This window comes from Rhipicephalus microplus, chromosome 10 (genome assembly GCF_043290135.1).
Source record: "Rhipicephalus microplus isolate Deutch F79 chromosome 10, USDA_Rmic, whole genome shotgun sequence".
Taxonomy (NCBI): Eukaryota; Metazoa; Arthropoda; class Arachnida; order Ixodida; family Ixodidae; genus Rhipicephalus; species Rhipicephalus microplus.
In genome coordinates this window covers 6,757,044-6,784,425 of record NC_134709.1, presented here as the reverse complement: position 1 = coordinate 6,784,425, position 27,382 = coordinate 6,757,044, and the positions used below count along the sequence as shown (strand labels likewise).

Genomic DNA, 27,382 nt, shown 5'->3' with positions numbered 1-27,382 from the left:
AACAATGGATAAAAATATGTAACCACTGCTTTATGAAGTTACCTCTCGATAACATGACTAACGTAGGCGGCATCTGCTTCGTTTCAAGGATCACTCGTTAAAAGCCGCAGGCGTTTCTCTCCTGTAAAGTTTCCAATGAGATATTGTAATCGCGTTTTGTTCTTTTGTATTTCTGTTCTTCTTGGAGCTCTATGTAAACTCGTGGAGATAAATTGAAAGAGAGGCATCTCTAAGGTCTTTTTGAAGCAAGTCGCTCTTCTGAGAAAGAAAGAAAGAAAGAAAGAAAGAAAGAAAGAAAGAAAGAAAGAAAGAAAGAAAGAAAGAAAGAAAGAAAGAAAGAAAGAAAGAAAGAAAGAAAGAAAGAAAGAAAGAAAGAAAGAAAGGTCTGCTTCCCGATAGTCGCTTTTCAATCAACGAAGCCACACATTCCGGAGAGTGAATCAAATATCAAACAGTGACAAAGGCTAACTAACCATCTCGTGTGTGTTATCCGAACAAACCAGACGGGACCAAGGAGGAGCGAACGACAAGAGGCAGGATGTCAGAAGCACACAGAGTGGAGCAAAAAAGCAGGCACTGTTTTAGAAGAAACGCACGAAACGAGAGAAGAAAAAAAAAACAATGAGGCCATCGCTGACAAATGAATCGTCGCGCCGCCGTGCAGTATACGCTATGGGTTCCCTCTTGCAGCGCCGTGTAAGCGCAAATACGGGCGGGCTGTCCGCGCCAGATGCTGCGCATGGCAGAACCCCACAGTCTTGATGGCGTTCTTTGCCGTCGTTCCGGTATTATCGTCGATCTGCAGTAACCCGCGCACAAAAACTTGGGTCACAAGTCACCCGCCTTTACGCAACCATCTTTTTTTTTTCTCTTTTTTTAAAGCTGCTGGAGCTACCATACCCGGCGATCTTATCTCTGAAATATGTTTTGGTTGTTTTTGTTGAATTTTGCGATATTTATAGAAATGCCCACGTATAGGCCTTAACTGAAAACAACTAGAATCCCGAAAGTGCCGTTGGGTAAGCGGCGTAAATATGTTTCTGTGACGTCACGGACGACACAGGAATGGGTGACTAGTAAAAGAGAGAGGGATTTTCGGAATGAACCGTCTGCTACCAGCTTCCGGTTCGAGAAGAGTAGACGACGGTGAACCACTTCGCCGCCAGCCTCAGATTATTCGAGATTCGCATGCGCGGTCGCCCGTTTATCTTCGTTCTGATAAACCATGATCGGTTGTTCAGCCGTTGGCTCCTCCAACTCAAGCGTGGAAGGCAAACACATGATCTATTGCCATGAAACGAAAAGAAAGAAAAATGAGGTGGACCGTGCCTGTGAAGAGAGCCACAGCGACAGGTAGTCTTTAAGTACGGAACATTGAATTCAGAGTGTGCGAAAACAATTTTATCACAGGTACACGCGTATTCCACACTAAAAAAAACTTACGCATGCATTTGCTGCGAATATTATATTGAGAAATAAAATTATCGCGCAGGCGCACCTAGCAGATAATATGGTAACGCGCAGGTGAAATCTGCCTGCCATACGAGATGAGCGTCGGCCATTGCACTTATATATATGACAAAAAAAAGCAAAAGCTGCACTCGAGAGTAAGTTTACACGAAATGCTGTACGAGTGCATTTGCGTTTATCTTGACCAAACTGTGCACCAAGATGGCACTCAAAGGAAGAAGTGCGTTGAACAAACGCAGGGTTTAGATTATTCGCCGCCATCTATTTCTGAATGTATTGTTTATGTGCCGCCGTGCCGCGCAGCTTGATCAAGATCAGCGTTTAAATAAGCATCTGGCTTCAACTAAGAAATTCACCTTATAGCGCGCAGAAGGCGAGAAAAAAAATATATCTCAATGCGTTCAATAAGTACCACGCTTCATGCCGATCGACCGACGATGTCGGCCGAAGCAGCGATCCCGAAATGAACTCTTAGCGCACTGCTACAGTCATCCCCATCATCTGAAATCTTTAAAATATTGATTTGTTATCTTCAGTAAGGTATCATACAATGAAAACTGTTTTCTGTATCGACTGATCTGCTGGCCAAACTGACAGTACCCCCCAAGCAGCATAAAAGCATTGCAGATCATTTTAGTGCGATAAAAAAAGTGTTCTTATCGTTCATTGCTTTCGTAGCTTGTCATGGTCACAGTCACAGTTAGGAAAAACAAAAAAAAACTTCTAAAGCACTGACATCACACAAAGAGGTGTCTTTTTCAACGGAGTGGTACAAAAATGCGCGCGTGCCGCTGCTAACCCGCATGGTGCGTCGAACCGGAAGCCATCGTATCCCACAGTTCCCTGCGATTGCCCATATTACCGGTCACCTATTGAAAATAGGAAACGCGAAAGGACAGAGCACCCTGTCCTTTTGTGCTGGCCCACTAAACAGCTTCTTCTTTCACGGCGTTATGCGCTGGATGGATTCAAGAAAAAACATCAAGTTAGCGTTATGGAGTATTTGTGCATATACTTATCAGAACTTCGTCGTTTCATGTTATTCGGGATTTTTATTGCGCTTGTATACTAGCATCCACTTTCTTTCTAATTTATATTCTCGAGCAATGTTTTTTTTTCGTTTTTATGACTTGTATAACTGTTTTCTTTTTAGAATTTACATTAACAATTTGTAATCTGTTGTGTATCCATTATTTTTCATGTTTCATCATCTCTGTTTAGTTTCCGTTGTCTTCTCTTAATCGCTTGTCGCTGTTTTACGTGGTATATTCATCGACAATTTTTCCTTACTTTTTATTGTTTGTATCCGAGTCGTGTACAGCCTACGATCTGGCACCTTTCACGAAAAATTAGACACGGAGACGAGGAGGGGAAGGGGACCCAGGGTTCACACACCTCAATCCACGCTTGAGGGTTCTCGTGGTATTAGAGGCAAAAAAATTATAAGCGAACTGCAGGCCTTTTAACAGTTTCCTTCCTTCTTTCTTTCTTTCTTTCTTTCTTTCTTTCTTTCTTTCTTTCTTTCTTTCTTTCTATCATATACCTACGCGTTTATTCACTACTAGTATCTCGCTTTTTTTTCTTTTACTTTAAACTTATTTTTTTGATGGTTTGAATACTAACATGCCGTTCGGTTTTGTTGTGTATTATTCAGTGATGTTTTCTTTTGAGTAATGGAAAGCCTTTTCACAATTTGTGCTTGTTTTTTAAAGCTTGTTTTACGTCATTATCTCACGCGTATACTCATCTGATTTTCATTGCCGTTCTATTCCTATTAAAATTATTATTATTTTCTCATTGTTATTCCTGTTAGGACTTGTATAATAATTGACAATTAGTTCATGTTATTGTTTGTATGGAAATCGTACCAATTCGTGTATGTATTCCTTTTATTCTCCCCTTACACAATGCCCTGTTGGGTCTGTAAGGTATTTTCAATAAATAAATAAATATATATCGATCGTATCTATCTATCGTATCCATTTATCCAACACTCGTATCTATCTATCGTATCAATTTATCCATCTATCTATCCATCTATTATATCTATCTATCTATCTATCTATCTATCTATCTATCTATCTAATAGATATACGGTTGGATGCTCTTGTGATTGCGTCCTTAACTCGGAAATAGTGTGGAAGAGTACAGTTCGACAAATATGTCTGGCTGGTCATGATATAAAAAACGTGAAAACCCCGTCAAATACGCCGTCAAACCTTTTCTTTCAGGCATCTCTGGCACGTACCCGTACCCCACGGGCCGCGGTATGCGGATGTGCACTCTTAAAAATAAGTTAGTAAGAAGCTAGTAATCATGAGCAAAATGTTAGTAACAGTAGCTGTTACTAACCTTCTGGGGCCATTACTAACCGTTTACGACCATTTTACTACCCACGTTAGCAAACGCTTGAAGGTTGCAACGGTTACTACATTTTGCGCACCGTTAGTAACTTTTCGTATTGCACATATTTAACGAACTTGTTAAACAATTTTTAGAGGTTATTGCTACGCGCGTCTAACAACCTATTTAGTAGCACGGGGATGCATTCAGATTCATTGAGGCAATAAATGTAAGCTTACTACCCAGTATTATGCTTTGATATCACTCCTTGTTGAGGCGTTATTATGCAAAATAGACATAATTGTTCTTCTTAATATGCTTGATTAAAAGTCCTACACTACGTTACCTCGCTCACATAAAGAAATTGTATGTTGTACAAATAAAGGCGCTTAACTTAAATTATACATCCTACAGCATAGTCGCCCACCGGCACCAGCTTCATTCCCCAAAGTCCGGGCTATAAATACTCCTGGAACCGCTTAGGTACTGTACTTTTCGCATGGACTTGTGTATATGTGTTGTTCTGCTTTATGACATTATGTGCGTAATTATTCAGTGATATATCCAAATGTTGATGCTCACGAATAATACCATTATAAAACGGAAGACTCGTCAGGCAAAATGATCGCGTTTAGTACATTTATTTAGCAACCGTAACTGCCTACTTAGTAACCATTACTAACTGCGTTAGGAACACTGGAGGTAGCAACGGTTACTAACCTCCCTGTTATTAACCTCGCTTACTAATTGGATAGTAACATATTAGACAAGCAGTTAGTAAAATGAACTTAGTAAGCACTACAACTTTTTTTTAAGAGTGTGCGTCACAAGTAATTAACAGTTTATCTCCGCCCAGGAACAGTGAGAACAGACATCGGAAATTCAAGAAAGAAAAAGATCTTTAAGAAAGAAAAACTGCCAGTGACAGCGTTGACTATATATGAACGCAAAGGATAAATATACGACAGAGCCACGCCAGCTCTACAAACTTTCGATAAATACCTTACGCAGGCGTAATGTTGGTGAAACGTCCACTGTGGTTGCATTGCTGGCTATCTAATTTTTATATGCATCACATATGTATTCGTATGATACAGGCGTCACGTCGGGTTAACCTCAGTTGTGTGCTTAGGCGCCATCCAATGAAGTTAGTCTGCGTAGCACTATCCAGGGTTACCATCTTGGCAAGCACAAGCGCTAGAGATTCGGTTAGAGCTTCTGGTTTTGGATAGACCCATGCTGCTGTTGGCATCCTTGCGCAGCTGTAAACAGCTGGTTATGCGAAACAAATGCGACTGCTCAACGTACGTCTGCGCGTATAACATTTGTACATAGTACGCAAGCTTTGCATAACATCAATTCGCATATTACGGATCTGGCTTTTTCTTTTCTTCCGATGAGGCATATAAAGCTTTCGTCTCACTAAAAGCCGACACGCGCGGTCGTCTTGTGAAGAGAAACAGAAGGACACAGATAACTTTATTAAGGTCCTGAAAAACAGTATACCTCAGGGCGTCAGAGCAGCGGGCCGCCCCCACGTCAGCACGGGTAGGCCGAGCCTCATCGCCGCGTCGTGGGCCCTCTGGACAGCCCTCAGTTGATGCAGAATTTCTCAGCTACTGTCCACAGAGCTCCATTCCCCTTCGGTCGTGCGCTAATAAACTCTGTAATGAGGGGCACTGCCAGAGCATGTTGTCTAACGTAGATGCAGCCCACAATCTGGGCATTTTGGATCACTGCCTTCAATGGGTTGGCTGTGGGAATTAAGACTGGGATGCGAGATGCCTGCGCCCAAGGAAGCTTCATATGAAGACATGCAATTTTTTTTTAATTAGGGCAGCTTCGCCTTTGTGGTGCCAGCATGTGCGCAACCAACCTTCTTTGTTTCTTATCGTTTCTCTCTTTCTTCCTTCCTTTATTTCCTCCTTGTTCGCTTTTCAAGCTTTATGTGTTCTTTCTCTTTATTTCTATTTATTTGTGTCATGAACAAGGCGATTGAACAAGAAGACAACTCCTCCTTGGGGCGAGTGCGCACTCAAATGGCTATACGCCATGTGTCGTTTTGCCTGCGCTGCGCCAATCTACGACCGCATACGACAGCCCGGCCTTCTGAAGTGTTCCGCACTTGAAAAACAGTGCGCGAACGTATATAGAAAAAGAAGTCTCTAACGCTACAAGGGTCTACACTTGTCGTTCGGCGGCAAAACTGAACAGGAGGAGGACGAAGCGAAACTGAAAGGAAGAGAAGGCGTCCGTAAACAAGAGCAAGAAATGGCGTGCGTGAATATTACAAAGAGATGGAAATGCGCAAATGAGGGGAGACTGCAATCCCCGCGCGTCCCGGAGGAAAGGCACGACGACGAGGACCATAGAGGGGGGCTGCGCAGCCTAATCTGCGCGCGTGCCGCGGTGACTTCCACACCCGCAACGCAGACTATACTTAGCGACCCTCTCGCTTAGCAGACGCGACTCCTTTCTTTATGCACTCGCACAGATAGAGGTCACGTACATCGGCCATTACACGAATCTAGCGCGACATTGGCTGAATCACCAGGACAGATCCAGGTTTTAATTTGTCGGGGGCGCTTTGCACGTGTTAGCACAAAAAAATATACATCCTGTGTGGAGGAGGCCAGGGAAGGGAAATAACGAAGTCAGTATTAATTGAATGTGGGGATATCTACGCCGGTGTTCGTTTGGGCGCTGGCCTACTTGAAGACTTGGGTTTTAGGGACAGCAATAGAAATGTGCACATTTAGAAGACTATAGTATTGGCCGCGTATGTAAGAGTGCAGTTCAGCGGGTAACATCCTCATTTGGTCAAAAGTACGCCGATCACAAGGGCAATGCAGGACCACGTTCGGTGGGAAAGGCTTTCAGACGAGATCGATATTATCAACTGAGAAGAAAAGGAAGATGGCGCCCTTTGTCTTCCATTCAACTTACGTAAACGCATGAGGTAATGCGGAAGTTTAGGGCTAGTTTGTCTTTGTTAGGCCCAATATTAATTAGAACAAACGGACAACGATGCCAAGAAAACTATAGGGCGTGTTATTGTAAGAGATTAGTGGTTCGGACCCTGCCGATGGCAAGTTATCACTTCGTCCACTATTCTTGATTGATTGATTGATTTGTGGGGTTTAACGTCCCAAAACCACCATTTGATTATGAGAGACGCCGTAGTGGAGGGCTCCGGAAATTTTGACCACCTGGGGTTCTTTAACGTGCACCCAAATCTGAGTACACGGGCCTACAACATTTCCGCCTCCATCGGAAATGCAGCCGCCGCAGCCGGGAATCGAACCCGCGACCTGCGGGTCAGCAGCCGAGTACCTTAGCCACTAGACCACCGCGGCGGGGCATCCACTATTCTTTGTTCGCATTTATATTACAATTACTTCTAAGGCATTCCCTATACTTCCATTGTCTGTGTAGTTTGTTAGTTTTTGATTAAGGAGGGGCCGTGCCTCTTTTAATCGATTCTGGTTTCTTGACTGTCTCCGGTTTAGGGAGATGCCGCCGCACACTTCATGAAAAGTGCAGAAAAAAAGAAAGATTCATCGCCACCACAACGTCATAGGCGCCATACTAGTTATCGCAGCAGGCACAGTTGCTTATTAACAGCTGGGCTGCAATGCGAATCCCAATGTACTAATATTGCAAACAAAAAAATTACTTATTACTTTTTTTCAGTGGTTTCTGACTAGCCAAGTATATGACTCCTTTTAAGGAGACACGAAGACTCTCTGTTGGTTTTCCCGACCCTTCGAAAAGAGTACAACGATCTCTAAAGAGAGTTCGTGTTAAAGTTCAAAAAGAGTATTGTACACCTCAAGTCAGGACACAAAATAGACAAAGAGCCTTGCTCTTTTTTGTTTGTTAAAATTTGCGACGAGAAACTACGTACCGGTGCACTGCGGATCCATGAATCGAACTCCCCGTACCCTCAAGCACAGCCAGCATATATATATATATATATATATATATATATATATATATATATATATATATATATATATATATATATAGCGCCAAGCTATTTCTCGCAGTTAGCATTACCTGAGTGCTTATCATTACGTCACAGGCGCACGATCCAGAAGCAGCCAAAAACAAAAAAACAAAATTAAACAACTTGCGCACGTCAAAGGCCCGAAACCTTGAAGAAGAAAGTGACAGACTGTACGACTGCAACGCTTGGTTGCATTGGAAGCCAGGAACAAACGAAAAGATAAATAGGTGGAAGTCACCGAAACACAAAGGTAGCGTCCGCAAGTGCAGCCGCCTGAACTCGGAGCTCGAAACCTGTCAGAATAAGCAGTAAAAAAAAGAAGAAAAAAGTACGGCAGAGTCGACGTAACGCGGACTGCAAACAGTGTGCACAGAGGTGCAAGATCAAGTCGGATAAGATGGAGGCGCGAAACGAGAGAAATATACAAAACAAAAATTACTCGGAAATAAACAAATAGCGAGGCGACGCTTTCTCCGCTCCGTCGGCTCCTCCTCTCGTTTCCTGGAAGTGTGATTTGGAGTCTCCGCGTACTTATCCCGGCCACTTCCGCGCTTGCATTCGGAGACTCGATGCTTGCTTTTTTTTTCTATTTCCGAACCGTATACTTTTGCACTAAAGCCCGTAATTTATCTTTTCTTTGTCCATTTTTTTAACTATTTGCGATGCTGTCTTCCCTCCACGTCGGCTTTCCGTATTGCACTGTCGTTAACGCGTAATCCTACCATTGAACTTCCTCCCTGCTTCATTTACTCTTTTTTTTTCGCGACATGTTCGCTCGAAGTGTTACTTTCCTCGCTGTCCCTCTTCCTTAGTTGCCTCCGCTAGGCGTTCGATTGATGTCGCTTTTTCCCGCGATCGCGTGGCGTCACTAATTCCGCGGCTCAAGGGCCGTCGCGCATCCGAAAGTGCCGGGGCAGAAACGAAGAAGCCAGGGCTGCATAACGCGACGACGAAGCTGCATGCATGTTAAAATGGATCGGCGGCTGTCAGCTTTTCCTCCGCCGCGATGGAGGACGATGAGTAAGATTCTCCAAAGAGACAACTGGGGTCCAGATAGAATCGACAAAAAATAGCCGACAAATTGGAAACACCAGTCAAAAAGGATCCAACTTGAGCCAAGGTCAGTAGCCAAAAGCAGTCATACGTGTGTGAAACCAACTAACGTTGTAATTCAAGATCATCTAGGTGGAAATTTAAGTACAGCAAAAATCCTTCAAAATAATACTTTTTTTAATAAAGACACAAATCGTTCACTAAAGCAATCACTTCCAGTATAGACGAAAACATTTCTTCGTCTCTCTGCACTCGCAAGATATCACTATTTTGGGTCAAATTGAGGCAACAAGAAACATCTCAAAAAGCAGCTAAGTAGCCGATACTTTTTTACACGCTACCTGTCTTAGTGTCCAACTGGCCGCAAAGTAGCCAAACCCGGCAACTCTGGAGGAAGCGTCATTTTTCGACAAATGCGGGCGGGTGGCCATTTGAGAGCGCACAGATCGTATTTGAAAGTGATGAATTCGACAGCTTTAAAGCTCTACACCCGAAAACAAGCATGCTGCTCCTTCCTTGTCATGTTTTGGCCCGCTCATCTTAGTAATATTGCTCAGCAGCCTTTTGACATCCTTTTTTTTTCTTCAAAATTTCCGAAGCGCTCTTGAACAACCACAATATGTATTATTAGAAGGCGTCAATTCTCAAACATGCTAGTGCAGCATGCATGTGAACGGTGAGAAGTCGCACATCATCCTGCATACAAGTTCACGGTGCGACTACTACCCATGGCTACGACGCATACTGGCGTCTTGGCTTCAGGACGTAAAATTTAAAGGAACACGAAAGTGAGAAAACGAAATCAGTTTAGATTGATAAAGTGTGATATGAGAACTCCAATAACGGTACATTCCCCATCACAGGTTCATTAACGGAGGCAACATGTAAGGTCAGAGTTGCGTTTTTAAATATCGCGCCGAAATCTCCGCACGCGACGTCACGCATATCAAAGTGTACTTGTCTCATTTTGCAAGACATTTGCTCAAGAAGATTACTTCAAACTTCGTACGTTAAGTCTATGACCACTTCAGCGGCCAATGTACTCCAACTGTATCAATTAGGAACAACGTAGGCCGTAGTATGGATGCCGTCAAAATATACGCCGGCACGGCGTTAGGAGCGAGGATGTCACCAGCATTTTCTTTTTGCGCGTTTTCTCGCTTATCAAACGTGCGCTCGTGGCAAGCGCGGTGATTTTGAAATTATGAAAGAGTATTTTACCAATACCGGCCAAAATAGTTTTCTCTTTTTAATGTCCCTCCAAGAGGCACCGCAGCTTTTTGCCTGAACGTATAAAGTGCTGCCGGCCTGCAAACGAGGTTACTGCGAACATGTGAGCCATGTATGCAGCAGATAATTTACAATTTCGTGTCATGTTAGTCAAGTGAATGGCCTAGAAGCGCGCCCATTACAGAAGTAAGGCCCGCTAACCCAAACACATGAGAACAAGACAACGCAAATGCCAACTTTTAACCTTTTCAAACGAGAACAGTCTGTAGATGTGTCAAGTCGATAGAACGTTATTTCAAGGCACTAAATATTGTATTGCAACAAAAACGTCAATAATAGGTTAATTTACGTGTGTTTTGTAGTAAGTAATCCTCATTAAGTTGGAATCAAATATGTATTTATCCTGACGTCATTCATGTTCTGCTTTGACATAAATAGAATGACATTTCATGCTAGAAACACAGTGCAAATTCATTTCTTGAGATGTACATTTTAAAAATCATTTTTCAGGCGGCTCGAACGAGTCGTCCAGCGCGGTAGTGCATTCAGCAAAGTGAGAGTATGCAACAGTACACTGCAAAATGAAGTTAAATAAAGGCAAACTAATTATTCAGGAGGTTGAATGCATCCAAAGCTCGATATATCTCGCTGCGTCTTAGCTTCTGGATGATACAACTAGCAAAAGACAAGTGGTGCACACAACTGCGTAGATAGCGTCTCAGACGGTTGACTGAAAGGCCGCGCTGATGCGACAGAGGAAAAAAAAAAGGCATGAGCTCATCTGAGCGTGAGTAGTTATAATAACACCACCAGTCAATCAGGCCATCGTGATGATCTAGGCGAGAGATAATTGTTTAGTGATTTAATTTCCTCTTCGTGCGAGCTAATCCACAAGTCTCACTCACGCTAGGAGGTTCCACCAGAGAAAGGGAAATTGGACGAGAGCGGACACTAAGCGATAAGAGGATCGAGCTCTCCCCGCTACCTTCTCGCCCAAACAGCCTTCTAGATCTTCGCGTCATATCATGGGACTATGATGCTGAAGACATGGCCTTCGAGATGTCGGGTGCGGAAACACGCGCGGCGGACGCCACGCACCCGCCTTTTCGGAGGCTATGCTGAAGAACGCAAGCTCTCATAGGCCAACATTATTCATTGCTCATAGGCGACGTTTAGGGGGCGCAAGCAGCGCAAGAAAAAACAAAGAAGGTAGAGGTGTTCAACATGAATGTACAGCTTGTTCGTTATTTTTTTATTTCTTTCCTTCCCGTGAAATAAAGTTTTTTTTCATTCCATTCCATTTCCTTCCCGTGCAGAGATATTTTATTGCATGATAAATTGAAAATTGTGCAAGAACGGTCCGCTACCAATCGACACCGGCGATGCGACGTCATAGACAAACCATCAATGGCACTTAGTGAAGTAGGGCAGCTCGCATGCGTGTTCCACCGGCATCTCTTTTCGTTTATTCAATACCAAGTTGTGGTATTGAGCGATATTTTGCGTGACAGCTAGTGGCGCTCTTCAGCACAGCAATACGGTGTTGTCTGCTGCAGAAGACGAAAGCAAGGTGAGAACCCTCACTTTTTTTGTCCCTCCACAGAAAATGGATAGTTAGCTTTAATGTATATGTTAGTTGGTTGTTACTGCGCAATGGCTAGGAATCGGGCGCTTCGACGTAAGCTTACAAAAGGTCGTGACAATTTTCATGTGCCGTCCGCCAGATGCACATTTCTTTTGGCACTCGCGTTATCAGATGACGATAGATCGGTGTAAAGAAGTCAACAAGCGTGTCGTAAACACAACTAGTGTTCGAAGCGGCCTATCGACGCGCGTCGCCCACGTTACGCCTGGCGTATAACTTGCACGATCGCGAGGGTAAGTATGCATGCATGTCTCAAAAATTCTCGCTTCGGTACACGATCGAAAAATGTTTCACCCCGCACGTTTTATTATATTTGCACTTGTAAAAACTTTTCATGTGATTATTTTAATTTCTTTTTCAGCTGACGCAGACCAGTAGAGCTTCGTATGTCAAAATTGCTCTGCACATAGGTTGGCTACAACGAAAGCAGGCTGGCTGAATTCCATGAATATTGGCTGTCTTGTTCTTTTCTCGTTTTTTTTCTGCCTATTTGCCTTAATTGCGCTCGAGGGCACCTGCAATGGTGGCTCGTGAATAATTGTGGCAATCTCATCTATATTGTCATCGCAAAAAAAAAATGGGGGACCCTTAAGCTTCCTCTTTAAGGGCCAAACTCCATAAGCGCGAAAATGCACGCGACAGCGACGAGCGACGCGACGTAGATCGGCGTCGCGCGACCAGTCGCTAGCGCAGGCAAACCTCATTCACGCGACGGCTTCGGCGAGCGAATTCCACTGTTGCTGGCATGAGGCCGTCAACTCGCACCAAGAAAACCACGTAGCGAGCGGTTTCCAATTTAAAAATAAGATATATTGTTGTGTAATGGAACGGAAAGTGTTTATTATTGCCTTGCAGCATTTTTGATATGCGCATGCTTAATAAACATTGCGTTATTTCTTGTTGCGCATACGTGACTCGGGCAGGGTCACGTGCACCTATGTAGTCTTCGTCTTTTCCGGTTTTTCGCTATTGGCTGCTTGAGCCCAGCACTTCCGGGCGATGAGCGACGGTTTCCAAATCTGGAGAACCGAGCGATCGCGCGAAAATGAGCACGCGACACGTCGCGCGACGGCCCTGTTTCGTCGCTCATAGCGTCGCTCGTCGCTGTCGCGTGCATTTTCGCGCTTATGGAGTTTGGCCTTAAGAGTTAAACGCGATAGCGAAATCCAGCCCCTAGTGCGCCCTTCAGCCACTAAGTGCATGCTTATTAAAGGCATACTGACACAAAATTTCGGGGCCGAGATAGCCTGTGGGGTCATTGCTCGTGAACATTCGTATATCATCTCGTTAAGGGTCGAGGTCGATGGCAGGTACGGCGGGTTTCTTTACGGTAGCTGGCACCCCGCCGTCGTCCGCATAGCCGATGCTCGTCAGTGAGGAGACGCGTTCGTAAGAGAGATAGAACGAAGGTTTATTCACATGATAGTTAGTGATAGTGATAGCACTACTGATAGTGATAGCACTGAATAGTGATCGCAGAGCTATGTTATTCAGCAGAGATTCAACAGATATGTACAAAGATTCAGCTCATGATTCAGCGCTTATTTACAAAATGTCTTCAGCTTTTATAGCCCATCGTCTTCTTACATGGAAGGCCGAAGAAGGCGAGGACCACTCTTGCCACAAATCAGGTGACGTGATGTCTCAGTAGTCCACCCACCAGCAAGGGTGCGAAATTTGGGCCCCTCGCGAGAGGAAGAACGTGGGTGAAAATGTCCAATGGTCATCACGAGCGCACCATACAGTGACGCATTCGGCCCACGCCTTGAAGGCACCGCAGGGCGAGGAGGTAGAGTCCGGACAGAGAAAGTTGAGCTCCTCCAGGGAGATGGCCGCTGACCCGCACATCAGCAGCGGTCCACGGCTGCTTTCAGCTACAGCCTTCCAGAACTCTCTCGAACATGGCCGTCCAAACGCTCGATCCCTGAGAACGGCTTCTTTCTTCGACACGTTCCCACGCTTCCGGGCTGTCGGTGCTTTTGTGGCAATTTCGCGTCGGCGACGACAGCCGAGTCGAGAGGTTGACTCCAAGAGTACCGCCACATTGGCGCCGTCCCATGCTGTTCGAACCCGTCCAACAAAAGGGTTGTCTCGCAAAGCTTTCGTTGAGACCCGACCACTACCTGGAACCTTTACAGAGCAGCATCTTGCAGACTGGGCGCCGATGGGGTTGAAAGCATCCTAGCAGACCGGCTTACGCACGATGGCGTCTGCCCAGATGACTTGCCAGGCCAAACGTAACAATCTGCAAGATATCAACAGCGAATATAGCTTGGAAAGTATTTAAATTAATTTTGAAGTTTGCGTGAGCGACCGACTCCATAGCGCTATAGACACCCTTGGAGGTGACCCCCTACTTCCCTCACGTCACCACGCTTCGATCAACAAAACAAGTTATGATGACGTCATAGACGCCATTTTTCTTTTGCCGCATTTGTTCCCGAAGTACATATTTCTCGGCGGCTGGTTGCGCGTGCGTGGCTGTGGCGCACGCTTTGAAAGTATTGTGTTTGGCGACATTCCAGTGTCGTTTCTTATTCGAAAGTAATTCTTGATGCGGATCGTGCGGAAGTGCGTCACAGTTCTGTGTGCTGACGTGGTCTAGAGTTGCACACGCTAGGTGGCGACAATTGCACACAGTTTTTGGAACACTCAAACCGAAACTGATCGATAATGAGGGGCCTCTAATTAATTATCTATCGCGTGCTGCAGCAAACAATGCGTCGTGTCATGACTAACAGCCCTACAGCAACGCATTGCAGCAGCAAAACGCGAGGCCAATTTTTTTGCATCAGTACCCCTTTAATATATTTTGTTAGACAGACAGACAGACAGACAGACAGACAGACAGACAGACAGACAGACAGACAGACAGACAGGCAGACAGAGACAGACAGACAGACAGACGCACGCACGCACACACACACACACACACACAGAGCGAGAGAGAGAGAGAGTCGATTGCACCAGCGCGCACGCGCGAATGGTACATGCAGGTTTTTGATCTAAAGCCAGAGTCACATGGCCTTCAAGATACACGCCGGGCACTTGCTATCTCGGAGGCCATAAAGAGTCTGACAATGCCTCACAGATGGCAGCACATTATCTAGCGTTTGCTGTTTGCTTGATCAACGCCTCTGGAAAGGCATGATATGTTTTCCGCTAGATGGACACAGTTCTCATTTTTAGAGCTGTTTGAAAGTTCCTGTTTTTAGCAGCGATGGCTGCACTATCCCAGCTTTTTTCGAAGTAGTTTGAGTCCTCCCAAATGCCCCTACAAATCATCGAATAGGCTTGTTTCCGTCGTGACACCTGTCGAACAAAATGCGTTAAAGGAGCCCTGAAACACTTTTTTAAATAACCATGGAGTGAATTCACTCGAAGAGCTTGTTGCCTTACGAATTCAACTCCGCAAAAAGTTTAAGAATCCGTCCAGTGCGAGTGGAGTTACAACGGTTTATCGCATGCTGCAATTGCATTCTCTATTCTCTCGTCCCGACGAAAGCGCTGGAAGCTAAGCAAAGAGGGATGGCAGGGGTAAAAAAAAACTACATCACCCACGGCTCGTGACCTTGAGCTTTTTTTTAATTTTTTCTTTGAATGCGCGGCTTTTTCAGCGTGATCACGCGCGCGCGCGTGGACAAGTAGCGGCCTCACGCGGCGATCTCCGTAACGAGCTTTTTCGCTCACGGACGATTTTTCGCTCACAACCAACGGGGCCGATGCCGACGGCGGCATTTCTGCGACTCAAGCTCTCTAACGCTATCGCGTTAAAGAAATCTCGACGCGGCCATTCAGAAACGTAACCCTAAGGTTAACTGTAGCGACAAGAAATACTAATAAAAAAAAGGCTATGTACATTTCAAACTGCGCGCGTGTGAAACCAAAACCGAAACTTGCGAACTATCATAAGCGACCACTTGGCGTCCCAATGCATTTCAGGAGAGGGGGAAGCCCTCCTTGCCCTCTAATTCGGCAGCATGGCTCTATGGAAGTGCCCGCTCTTTACCAAGTTCTCCTTTCTCTAACCAATAATCTGCAGGCGCCAGTCATTAGATGCACTTAGAATAAGAGATAGCTGAGCTAGTTGATACAGTAGTCATTCTAAAAGATAAGGCTCGCGAACGCTTGAAAGAAGACACCACAAACGCTCACTGACCCAGCTGCAAAGGCACACAACGACGGAAAAGAATGCACCAAAGTATATAAGCTCATGCCAAGAATATAGGCGAACCTATCAATCATGCACGCATGGGGGATCTGAGAGATAACTGTTAAGCAAGCAATGATCAGCAAAGAGCCTAGTGCTACAGTTAATACCGGCTGGCAGGGAGAGTTGGTGCAAATTCATGTTCGAGAAAAGCACAAAAAAAAACACACAATATACAGGCGCGAACGAGACGGGACGACGCGCTACTAGAAACGAAGTTTTAATCAAAGCGCGGAAAGATATAATAACACACAAAACCATAATTAACAATCAAGCAAACGCAGAATTAATTGTTTAAGGTTTTCAAACTGAGATCAGAGGACTCAGAAAAATTGTTGAAGCCGCCTATATGGCAAAAGCGCGGGTGTTTCGTACCTAAGCATGAGCTACAGGTTGCGCTATGTCAAGCCACAAGGTAGAATACCTCAATGCGACTTATTTTGATGGCTGATTTATGAAGCTGAGACAGTGTTATTGCGTCTCCTTTTTGCATTATTTAACATATAGGTCGATAATGACTATAAAGTGTTATTGTTATCTTTGTAACCCTATACATTTAATGTAAACATTTATGAATACACATCCCAATGTTTGTATTTTTGTAAACCCACTCCTGTAAAAATCCCTGGCGGGACTGGCAGTAACCTTAAATAAATAATTACTTTGTAACGTACTGCCGCTGCATTGTTTTTTTTTTGCGCTTTTTCTCGTTTACCAAGTGCCTTCTCGGAGCAAACGTGGCGATCGTGAACGAGTTATTTTGTAATACAAGGAAAATTACATTTCTTGTTAGTGTCCCATTAAAGCGAAGCTGACTCACCACCGACATTTCGAAGGGCTAAAAAAAAAGAAGTAATGTAGCGGAATACGAGTGTTTAATCAGACGTGTCTCATCCAGTCTACGAAATGCCGATCCGTACACCCTCAGTGCTGAGGCCAGGCAGAACGGTGCCAGCAGCGGGTCATTAATAATAACAAAAAAAGCGATAAAGTGAGACGCCGCCGAGGAGCGTGGCCAACTCTGGGCACGTACACGACGTGAGGGGCGTGGCAGTGCCAAAGGTAAACATAACGAAACGCAGGAGCAAGACACAGCAAGTCGTCAAGCGGTGAGTCAGCGGTTAGACGAGAAATGCGGAGTTGCTGCTCCCGCCATATACAGTTGTCGACAGTGGCCACCTCAACCTATAGCCTACGAGATGGCACGGCGTGCAACCAAATATCGGAAGTCATGATTCAAGGTGCAGATTCGTCGCCTAGGCTAACTGCGCAAAAACATGACTAACAAAAAGCAAGAAACAACGTCGATGTCCTTGTGTGAGACCGCCTTTTTGACGCCTTACTATACGCCAAAACTGGGCGAATTCACAGTTTCGCATAGGCCCAGCCACTCAAGAATGAAGAAACGCGACTAATGATTGGGGCATGGCCATATCGATAACAGTGGCAGCACATGCATGAGCCAACCATCAGTTAATCATATCTGCGGTTTTACGTCCCAAAACCACGATATGATTATGAGAGACGCCGTAGTGGAAGGCTCCGGCAATTCTGACCATCTCGTGTTCTGTAACGTGCACTGACATCTCACAGTACACGGGCCTCTAGCATTTCGCCTTCATCGAAATGCGACCGCCTCAGCCGGGATCGAACCCGCGACCTTCGAGTCAGCAGCAGAGCACTGTAGCCACTGATCGGCCGCGGCGGACAACCGTCGGTTAACTTATACAAAGAAGAAATCAAGCATCTTAACAGATATCTTTCAAGCAGACCCCTAAGCGTGCCGTATTGATAAGTAAGCCTATTCCATGGGCATGCGCAGATAAGTTCTCGTGCTCATAAAGTCAAGCGCAGCACTGAAATGAGGAGTACATGACAGTGAGAACACACACGCACACACATGCACTATCAACAATGATTCATTGGAAGCTGATTCACTGAATATATACATGGAAAGAGCGGAGACTCAGACATACGCAAATGTGGAGGCATAAAGGAATGACAATTCTTTTCTGGACAATAACAATGATGGTGCTTATAGTTTAACCGAAAGCGTGGAAGCCATTAGTGGATATCACTCTTAGGACTAGTGAGGGCAGCTTGATCCCCAGGGTGGACTCCCTCCGGTTTCTATAGGTGTGACCATCCAGTCGAACGGCTCCAATTACCTGACGGTCACGAGTCTCGCCAGAAAAACTGACAATGCCATCAGACTAATAAGAAGGGTTGTCAAGAGGCAACAGGTACCTGGAGAAGATAACCTCGTAAGGTTAGTGCACACCTTTGTGATGTGCCATTTCACCTACGTTGCAGCCATGCAAAACTGGCAGAGGTCGGAGCGTGACAAGCTGAACACTTTAATTAGAAAGGTAATCAGGAGAGCTCTCTGGCTTCCCACGTACACAAGCTCGGACAGAGTGTTCCGTCTCGGCATGCACAACACACTGGAAGAAATTGGAAAGACACAGGAGAGGGCGCAATTCTCCAGGCTGTCCACCACGCTTTTCGATAGAAACATCCTGCGAGAGCTGGGGATTCCACTGACGGAAATCAAGCCTCGCTTCTGCAGCATTCCTCGTCAACAGCGAGAAAAAATCACCGTTGTCCCCATACCGCGACATGTCCATCCCGAGCATAACGAGGATCTGACCGATTGTCGAAAGCAGGTTATCCTCTGCACGTTCAAACTTCAGTTGCAGAAGGCTTGCAACCAAGGATGTACAGCGCATCACGACGCCGAGAAACCGAAGCACCTGTCATCATATCATATACTATCACAAGATATCGAACAACCTAAAGAAATTAGCTAAGCACCTTGAAGTTAGGGTCGTCTTTTCGTCTACCAAAAATTTGGCTAGCCTTTGTGGCCTTCATGATTATGACGGAAAACCCAAAGGTTGCAATAAGAAGCATCGAACTGTTTTTGTTTTCTGCATCATTTGCGTTGTTTATCGTATCCCGCTTTCTTGTGGTAAAGAATATATTGGACAGACGGGTCATTGCCTTAATGATAGATTAGGAGAATATTGTAATGTGAGAAATGGCCAGGGCAGTTGGCTGGCCATTCACTGTAAATCCTGCGGATGCGCACCGATATTCAACGCATGCACACGAGATAATTTTTTACAAGCTTACTAGAGATATTGTTGAAGCTGAGGCTACCACACCACTGGGGCCTAGTGCGTCAGCACTAGTTCCCCCGCTTATGCTTAGTGATAAGGAATTGTATTTTCCAAGAAATTATTTTTGTGCGCATCATACATGTCATGTGACGTTATTCTTCTTGTCATATATAGGCGAGCGTGCAGTGGTAATAAACATTATGTTGGAAGTTAGGGCCTGTGTCATGTGCCCTCTTGTGTTCCCGTTTCTTAGTGCCAATTTTAAGTCGTCACCATGCCGTACCATTGCACCAACAGTGTGAAAGAATTCGCTTTCGTGTGATGCTAACCAGGGCCCCACTCTTCATGATATCTATGCCAAGCGCAATTGGTCAGTAGAGAGAACATACAAATCTTTTCGGTTCAGCATTAACTTTTTTGTAGTATTTAAAATCTGTCTCATCAAGGCGTTTATTTGTAAGCAGGCGTTCTAACCATGTACAAACATGAATACCCCTGAAGCACTGCCTCGAACAAAAATTTGTCTCTCCTCACTTACCCCATCCCCCTTTACATATATGTTTTTAATAAACATTACAGTAAAACAATGAATGTGCTTATATTGGTGAATTTAACTATCAAACTATAAGTCATTAGTTGCAACACCACATGCTCGTTATTAGAGGAAAACGATCAAGATCAAAGTTACATATTTAAATCTCGCACTCAAATCTCCGCGCATGATGTCACGTACTCCAGAGCGTAGGTTTCGTATTCTGGGGACACTGGCTCATCTAAATTACCTCAAACTTGGTATCTCAAGCGTATGGCCCCCTGAGGAAACAATGTACTTCATTTACCCTGTCAAAAACTACGTGTGACTTCATAAACATCGTCGAAATTTATTAAGTAACGGTATTTGTTGCGGGAATACCAAAATGGTGTCGCCACCCACATTTTCTTTTTTTTTTTTGCATGCCTTGTCAATTACCAAGCGTCGTCTACGGTAAGAGCGGCGTTTTCGATATTGCAAGATTGTAATTTACCAATTTACCAGCGAGTAATCGTTTTTCTCTTCAGCGTACCTTTTAGAGGAATAGTTATTTAATATTATTAAATTACTCTTTCTTTAATACCGAAATCGCCCCGCTGGCCGCGAGAGACTGCTTGGTTAGCAAATAAACACGCAAAAATAAAATGCGGGTGGCAACGCCACCTTGAAATTCCCGCCCCCAAACGCCGTGACGTTACACGCTATGACGGAGTCTACTAGATCGTACGTAGTTCCTAATTAGTAAAAATAGAGCACATTCTCCTCTGAGGGGGCCATGCGATTAACACATGAACTTTCGTAAAATTTCGTTGAGCCTATAGTCACTACAACATGAATAATATGATTTGTAATCCGTGACACCATGCGCCAAGTTTCCGGCGCGAAATTGAAAAATTAAATAATGACCTCGCGATTATACTCTATTAACAGACCTACGACGATGAAATTAACGACATTAGAGCTTTCAGAGTAAAATTTGCCAATCTAAACCGATTTAAGTTTCCCTTTAGTGTCCCTTTGAGAAATGATAAACGCACGATATCGCGGAGAATACGCTCATCAAATACCTCGACATCGAAGGCGGCTACTTACTATGGAGCGAGGGAGAGCACACTGGACGGACGCTGTCCTTGGCTCTGCGATTTTTGGCTTGCCCCGTAGGAGGAAATACAGCCGGTCTGCAGACATCGACGCGCATTCCGCAAAAGACGTGTTGGCCTCGGCCATTGCACACAGCTCCCCAACGCGAGTCCTTGAATGTCAAGGCGCACAAAAAGCATCCGGCATGACCTTTGTGAATGATCCTCAGCTTCGAAGCCGGCGGCAGGACGCAGTCTTGTACGGCACGGCTGCTGCACCACAGCGACATCTCGTTCCTTTTGTCTACGCTCGCTGGTACGAGCGACGGACATTATGCAGGGCGAATGTTCGAAAATTTCGAATAAGGAATCGAATAGGTTTCTACTCGATTCGGCATTTAGAATGTGAGCCATTCGACTCGGTACTCGAATCGAATAGCGCATATTGAAAATACCGAGTCTTTTTTTAATAGTTTTCGACTAAATTTGCAACAAAAAAAAAGATGAGAAGAATGGGACGTGGGAATAGCAAGAATTGCTTTTCTTTTCAACATCGAATTTTCCAGGTGCATGCAGCCCATGTTCTTACAGGTTTATCGACGCCGTACTGATCAACGTTTTGAAAATTGTCAACTTACCAGTCTACGCCTGCTTCGGTGGAGGCGAAAATGCCGGCGGCCCGTGTACTTAGATTTAGGTGCATGTTAGAAAAACCCAAGTGGTCGAAATTTCCAGAGCCCCCCCCCCCCCCCCTACGGCGTCTCTCAAAATCATATCATGGTTTCGGGACGTTAAACCCCAGCAATTATTTTTATGAAGTAAAACGAGCTGGGACAAATAAGTTGAGACAAAAGATTATATTTTGGCAGTTGGAAACATTCTATGTTTTCCGTGCCTGAATGCATCGTACTGGAAAACCGGCAACAAAGAGGGCACCAGAAGAGAGTTGTCAGTTCCACATAAAATCGGCGCACTTCTTTTTCTGCCGATTCGCTTATAGAATATTTCAGTTCTTTGCCGCGTTTTGGGGGCGCATTTACACTTTCCCAGCAAATACAGTTATTTGTGGGATCATCCCGTTCTTCAATAACATGTTTGCTGTTTACTAATAGTGCATTTGTCGATGACTGTGTAGTTGAGTGCTGAGGTGAAAGGTGCACGCATTTGGGAAAATCAACAAATAACGGTAATCATGTGCATTACTCTAAATTGAGACTACTGTGGAGCCAGTGTTAAAAATTAAATGTGTGCTTTTATCATGATTGCGCATATTTTCGCTGTACCATATAATTAAAGTGATTTTTTTAACTTTTGTTTATATATGAGCGATATTTTTATTAAAATGGAAATATTTTCAAGACAATGAAAATTCATTAAATTTCCACTTCTATCGGGCTTATACGCGAAAGTCGCACCACCTTTATTGGGCTTCTTTTGTGGTGATTACTTGCTCGTTAACTCGATATCATCTAGCATCTGCACACCAGACATTGATGTTTGTGACCATTCGGCTCAAATCGACAGAAGAAGACGCCCTTTAACACCACCACACAATATGAACTTTATCGCTGCAATTCATGAGTAATATGTTCACCTTAACTTGGCCAATCATTTTAGGGAGATATACAAGTTCTAACTCAGTCATCCGTAAAACCAAGAGCAGCAGACAACCATTAATTTCCTAAAGCCGCTCTTCGTCAAATTTGTCAATAAGAAAACTCGCTGGGGCTCTGCGCTTCAGATCAGCAGAAGAAGCTGCTTGATTGTTCTCTTTTGCAAGACGCGCCGCATGGTTTCTGCTGGTGATGTCTATTGTTTTATATCTTCTTCCCGAAATTGACGGCTGCTTTCATACGCTTGTAGCTTACAGTCGCAGGTCCCTCAATTCGTCTGCCAGCTGAAGATGGCAGCAAGACACACTTTTGGGATCACTTGTTTAAAATGAAAGCGTCGGATTTAAGATCACGATCACCAGGCTCGAAACGGTTTGAAGTGCCGTAGTTGAAATATTTGCTAGTTGCTGCACTACAGACTTTTCTAGCCATATTTTACAATAGCCAAGCTATATCAGAAGCCAAACCAAATTTTTCCGACATTTTGAAACTGTAGCCAGTTTGATGCAAGCAGCAAAACCTGGCCACACTGCATTAAAGAAAACCAGACCGTAGAAATTTCCGCAGCCCTACACTAAGGCGTGCTTCATAATCCTGCCATGGTTCTGAGACATAAAGTCCTAACAATTAGTAATTAAAAAAGTTTGTTGAAGCGTACTAAAAAACGGACGGACAGAAGGGGCTGACAAGGACAACGCTTGCTCTTACAACTGAAGCTTTATTATTCAGAAAAGGTATTTAAAGCGGATACATGGTCACAAAATTTGCAATTATGAACGTAATCCAACTGGCCCAACTTGTGAACTCGCTGCCCCAACAATTCATATTGTTTGTGTGAATACGTGATCATTGTACATATAGTAACCATCACCCGACGCCTGGAATAGCAAGCCAAGCGATGAACCGGGTTAACGTCTCCGGGAATATCATAAAATAGTGATATCTCTATTCTAGTAGGGTATGTCTGTTCGAGTTGGCATGCCTCGATGCAGTAACCCCGAGGCCAAAGTAAAAAAAAAAAAAAACGTTGGCGAGATGTTTAAAGCAGCCTAAGAATAAACCGCGTTTGAGGGAAACCTAAGTCTACGCCTTGCAGCGATGCCTTTCGCTGCGCTAGTCTTATCAATCGCCGCTCACCGATGCCGTTGATAACTCGCCGAGCTTTGAGCGCTGACGAAGCGCAAAACGCATCATCATGAGAAAAGTCATCGCGACAAGAAAACATTTGACGGAACTTGCTCTTTTTTCTGTGAAGACGGTATCAGTGCCAGTTCTGTGGCAACTGGCTGGAATCCGTAGCGCGACTTCTATCCTCATGCTGTAGTTATTAAGTCACGTGGTGCTTGCATATCTTAACGGCCTGCTTCTTTCGTGTCCTGACCAGTTGGATCGCCTAGCAGCTTGGGCAAATGCACATGTAGCGTTGCCGGGAGAAGGGAAATAGTTTTTTTTTGTTTGTTTTTTTTTTTCGAGAGAGACTGGTTTCTTTGTCAGACAAAACCTAATGACTCCAACGGGAGACTCCAGGAGCACGCGATGTTGCCATTAAGTTGAAGCAACTTTATCAATGTTGCATCAACATTTGGCTCTATTAGCAGAAAGCGTCGTAGGGCACTTTATAACTACATAGTACGTATATTTGTTTAGTAAACATTCATAGTTCTCAGTAGCGCATGTCCTGTCGGCCTCGTCTTTGGCACGGTCCTCACTTTGCACTGAATCCTTAGTCACATATACGATGGATTTCCAACTCGATAAGTGTCGGGTGGCAAGGACCGACAACAGCCAAGAATGCGGCACGGCAGCGACGTGTTCTGACAACCAGTCAGCTGGCTCGCTTCGACCGAGATTTTTGTGCCGAGTGACGCAGGCAGCAGCGCTTGCGCGGGAACGTCGTCATCGCCGCTTTTCCTCCAGCAGCCGTGCGGGTGTACGCTCGTTTCGAGACTCGCAAAAAACGGTGCCCGATGCTGCGTGCAGGAAGAAGCCCACACCGGCGGCATGTGGGACGAAGGAGAGGACTTCGGTTACGTCACCTACGCGAGCCGGCAGTGTGGCCCACTTAGAGGCCCTCGGGCGAGTGTGGGCCGAAGTCGGGGCGGCGTGATCGCGCGTTGCACTGGATGACACCCTGCCGAACAATGCTTCCAATAGGATGCCGGACAGGGGACAACCGCGACCAGTGACGACTTTTGCGGCTGTGTACTCAGCCGGCAGTAGCCGCGGGGCGAGTGAAGGAGGAGGGTGGTGAAGGCACGTGACATCAATGAGCAACAGCCTGGAAACAAAACTGGTCCCTCCGCGGCGACTGGCACGGATACAGCAGTCGGTGGCGAACCAGAAACGCTAACCTTGACGCGACGTGCCGGGGGAGGAAGCAGAAAAAAAAAAAGAGGGGGGACTTGCCTGTTTGGAAGACGTAAAATCCGAGCAGCACCACGCTGACGGTCCAGAGCAGGTCGCCCGAGCGCCGCCGACGGGACCGGGCCATCGTCGCGGAAAATCCAAACGTGCGCGCTCGCCTGGCCTTGGCCGAAACAACACACCGCTTCTCAGACGCCGCGATCCGTCATCGAGCACGGGGCACAACGGGATAGCACACAATGACACACACACGGAGAACGCACGCGCTGAGGTGCCGGCGGTCCACACTCCGCTCCCGGGTCGGCCCTTCAACCTGCGCGGCAACGACACACGCTCAAGCTGCTGCTGCCACTGGCGTCTTCGTGGTTGCCCGCTAGCAGCCGCCGAGCCATGGCAGGAGACATCGCGGACCGCTGTCGAACGCAGCGCCGCCCCGCGTGCGTGAAACTAACTGGCGGCGGCGAGGAAAACCGAAACTAGTCTGCACGCGCGCGGGAAACGAAACGCTCTCGGCACGGCGGTGTCGAGGCAGCGCGTTATCTCTCCCTTTTGTGAAAGACGGAGCGCAGTGCAGGCCCACTTGTGTTACTTGTACGTATGAATCTCATTATTATATGTTTCACTCGCGAAGAACGAGGACTACAAAAATACCAACAGCGCTTTGTTTGTCTTCTGTGTTCCTTGCGCTGTGAGAGATCGATTTGTGCTTCACCAACCAGCTCAAATTTAGGGAACTACGTAGACTAAAAAGCTACACTACTTAATACAGCAATATTCAAAGCCTTCATTTCCGTTTTTTTTTAATCTTAGGGTCGAGCTATAGCGGCTAAACAGGAATGCAGAAACTTAATGCTCGCGGAAAACTTTTATCAAAAAAAAAAAACATTTTTACACAAGGTAAGAAAGCGAGTATTTCGGAGTCATTTGTTACCTACAATCTATGAACCTCTGTTCTTAAGATCAATACGAACAATGAATGCAAGCGCTTTGAACAACAAGATTGCGGTGAATCACGTCAACCGCGATACGAGTTGTCAACATGATGCTGTTTACCGTATTCCATCGTCGTAGAATCAGACACCCATCGGACAGACCAGGCGTTGCTAAAGAGTGTGCCGAAGTCTGCTTTGTATTTGCCCATGCGAGCTCATGGAGCAAATTGTTGCTGCATTACGGGATTCCCAAGCACCTAAGTATTGTATCATAATCAAAAATAAATAAAACACTGAGACAGCTGAAGCTTACTTTATCAGTAGAAACAGTGTTAGCTGTATGAGTTCACCATCTGTGTGATTTTAGATTGTGAGGTTTCGTTTGTGGGCAATGCTCGAATATGGCTATCTTTGCCATCATTCACATTGCTGCATCTTCAATAACTTTCTTTTAGAATCATTTTCTCTCTTAATCAATGACAGTTTCACTACGCTGTTCTTTGTGCTCCCCCCCCCCCCTTCACTCTTTTCTGTTTGTCTGCACGACCAAATAGAGACAATGAGTCTACAGCAATCAACCCACCTGTCTAACCTTGTGCAATGGATAACACATTTGTTTTGTGACTCACTCTCAATTCGCAGTTTGTACTGATAAAGCGCGAAAAAAAAAAAACAGACAAGACACATGCATGAACAGCAGCACACATGGCACTACACGTGGTGTTGCTCAAGGAAAAGTGGAGGCGCGCACATGTTGCTCGTGCCTATGCCTTTTGCGCGTGGTTCCTTCGATCAAACCATTCAACCAACAAGCCAACAAGTTAACCTTATTAGTTTAGTTAGTAAAACTTTACCCCATGCGTCGACAAACTAACGCAACACGTGGTACTGAATAGTCTATAGAGTTACGCCTAAGATTATAACATTACTCCTTCAGCCATGGTTGGCTTCATAGACAATTTAACCACCTAAAATATCATGCTCCAGATTAGCCAGAACATGCTCCCTAAAAGCGAAGATAACAGAGTCACATTATATAGGACTTGATACAAGTAAGGTTTGTAATAGTGTTTCCCGGGAGGGTATTTTCATGGACCTCTCAATAGCATTAATACGGGCACAACGGTGCGTAATTACAACCGATTTTTGTTCTCAGAAAGAACTGCAGACATACAGTGAGAGGATTGTTCGGGAGGTTCAAACCTCTCCGGGCTCTAAAAGGTTCAGTTTATGTGTGTAAGTATACCCACACATCAATATAAAATGATCGGACTCCAACCCTTGCGTTTTATATAAAAGTCTGACCAAGTATGAGACAGGCTACATGCTCGCGCTCGGGGGACGATGCACAGAATTATCACACACTCCGATTGAACGCACGGCTGCAGATTAGAGCGGCTAAATACCAGTCAATTTTCAGTGCCCACCACAAACTAGCCGGCCATTTACAGGTGAAATCTGACCCATTCGTTCCCTAAAACCGCAATGGTTGAAGAAAACTTGTAGTCCATGTAAGCCCCAAGCACAAACTATATTTCTTGAGCCCATGCACCATAACACACACCACCAGTGTGGTGCTCCCACCAGGACACATCCCATCAAAACACGTGCCACCAGAACACAACGCACTGAGTCGGCGTTCCTACCAGCACACCACCTCTGGGTCAGTGTTCCCACAAGAACACAGCACACCAGGCCGGTGTGTCCACCAGAACACACCAAACACATTATGGTGGGTTTATCAACTGGGCGTAGTCAGCCACAAATGTAAGCTTCGTGG

At 45.2% G+C, this 27,382-nt stretch overlaps 1 protein-coding gene across 2 annotated transcripts in view; it reads right to left on the bottom strand.

Annotated features, from left to right (window-relative positions):
* The window catches only part of LOC119181903 (tyrosine-protein phosphatase 69D), a 710,121-nt gene extending 685,043 nt beyond the window's left edge, over positions 1-25,078 (bottom strand). For both annotated transcript variants that reach the window (XM_075874953.1, XM_075874954.1), the window contains exon 1: positions 24,713-25,078. In XM_075874953.1, coding sequence (XP_075731068.1) covers positions 24,713-24,797 — 85 coding nt within the window. In that variant the 5' untranslated portion in view covers positions 24,798-25,078. The remainder of the gene's footprint in view (positions 1-24,712) is intronic.
* Positions 25,079-27,382: the final 2,304 nt, after the last annotated feature.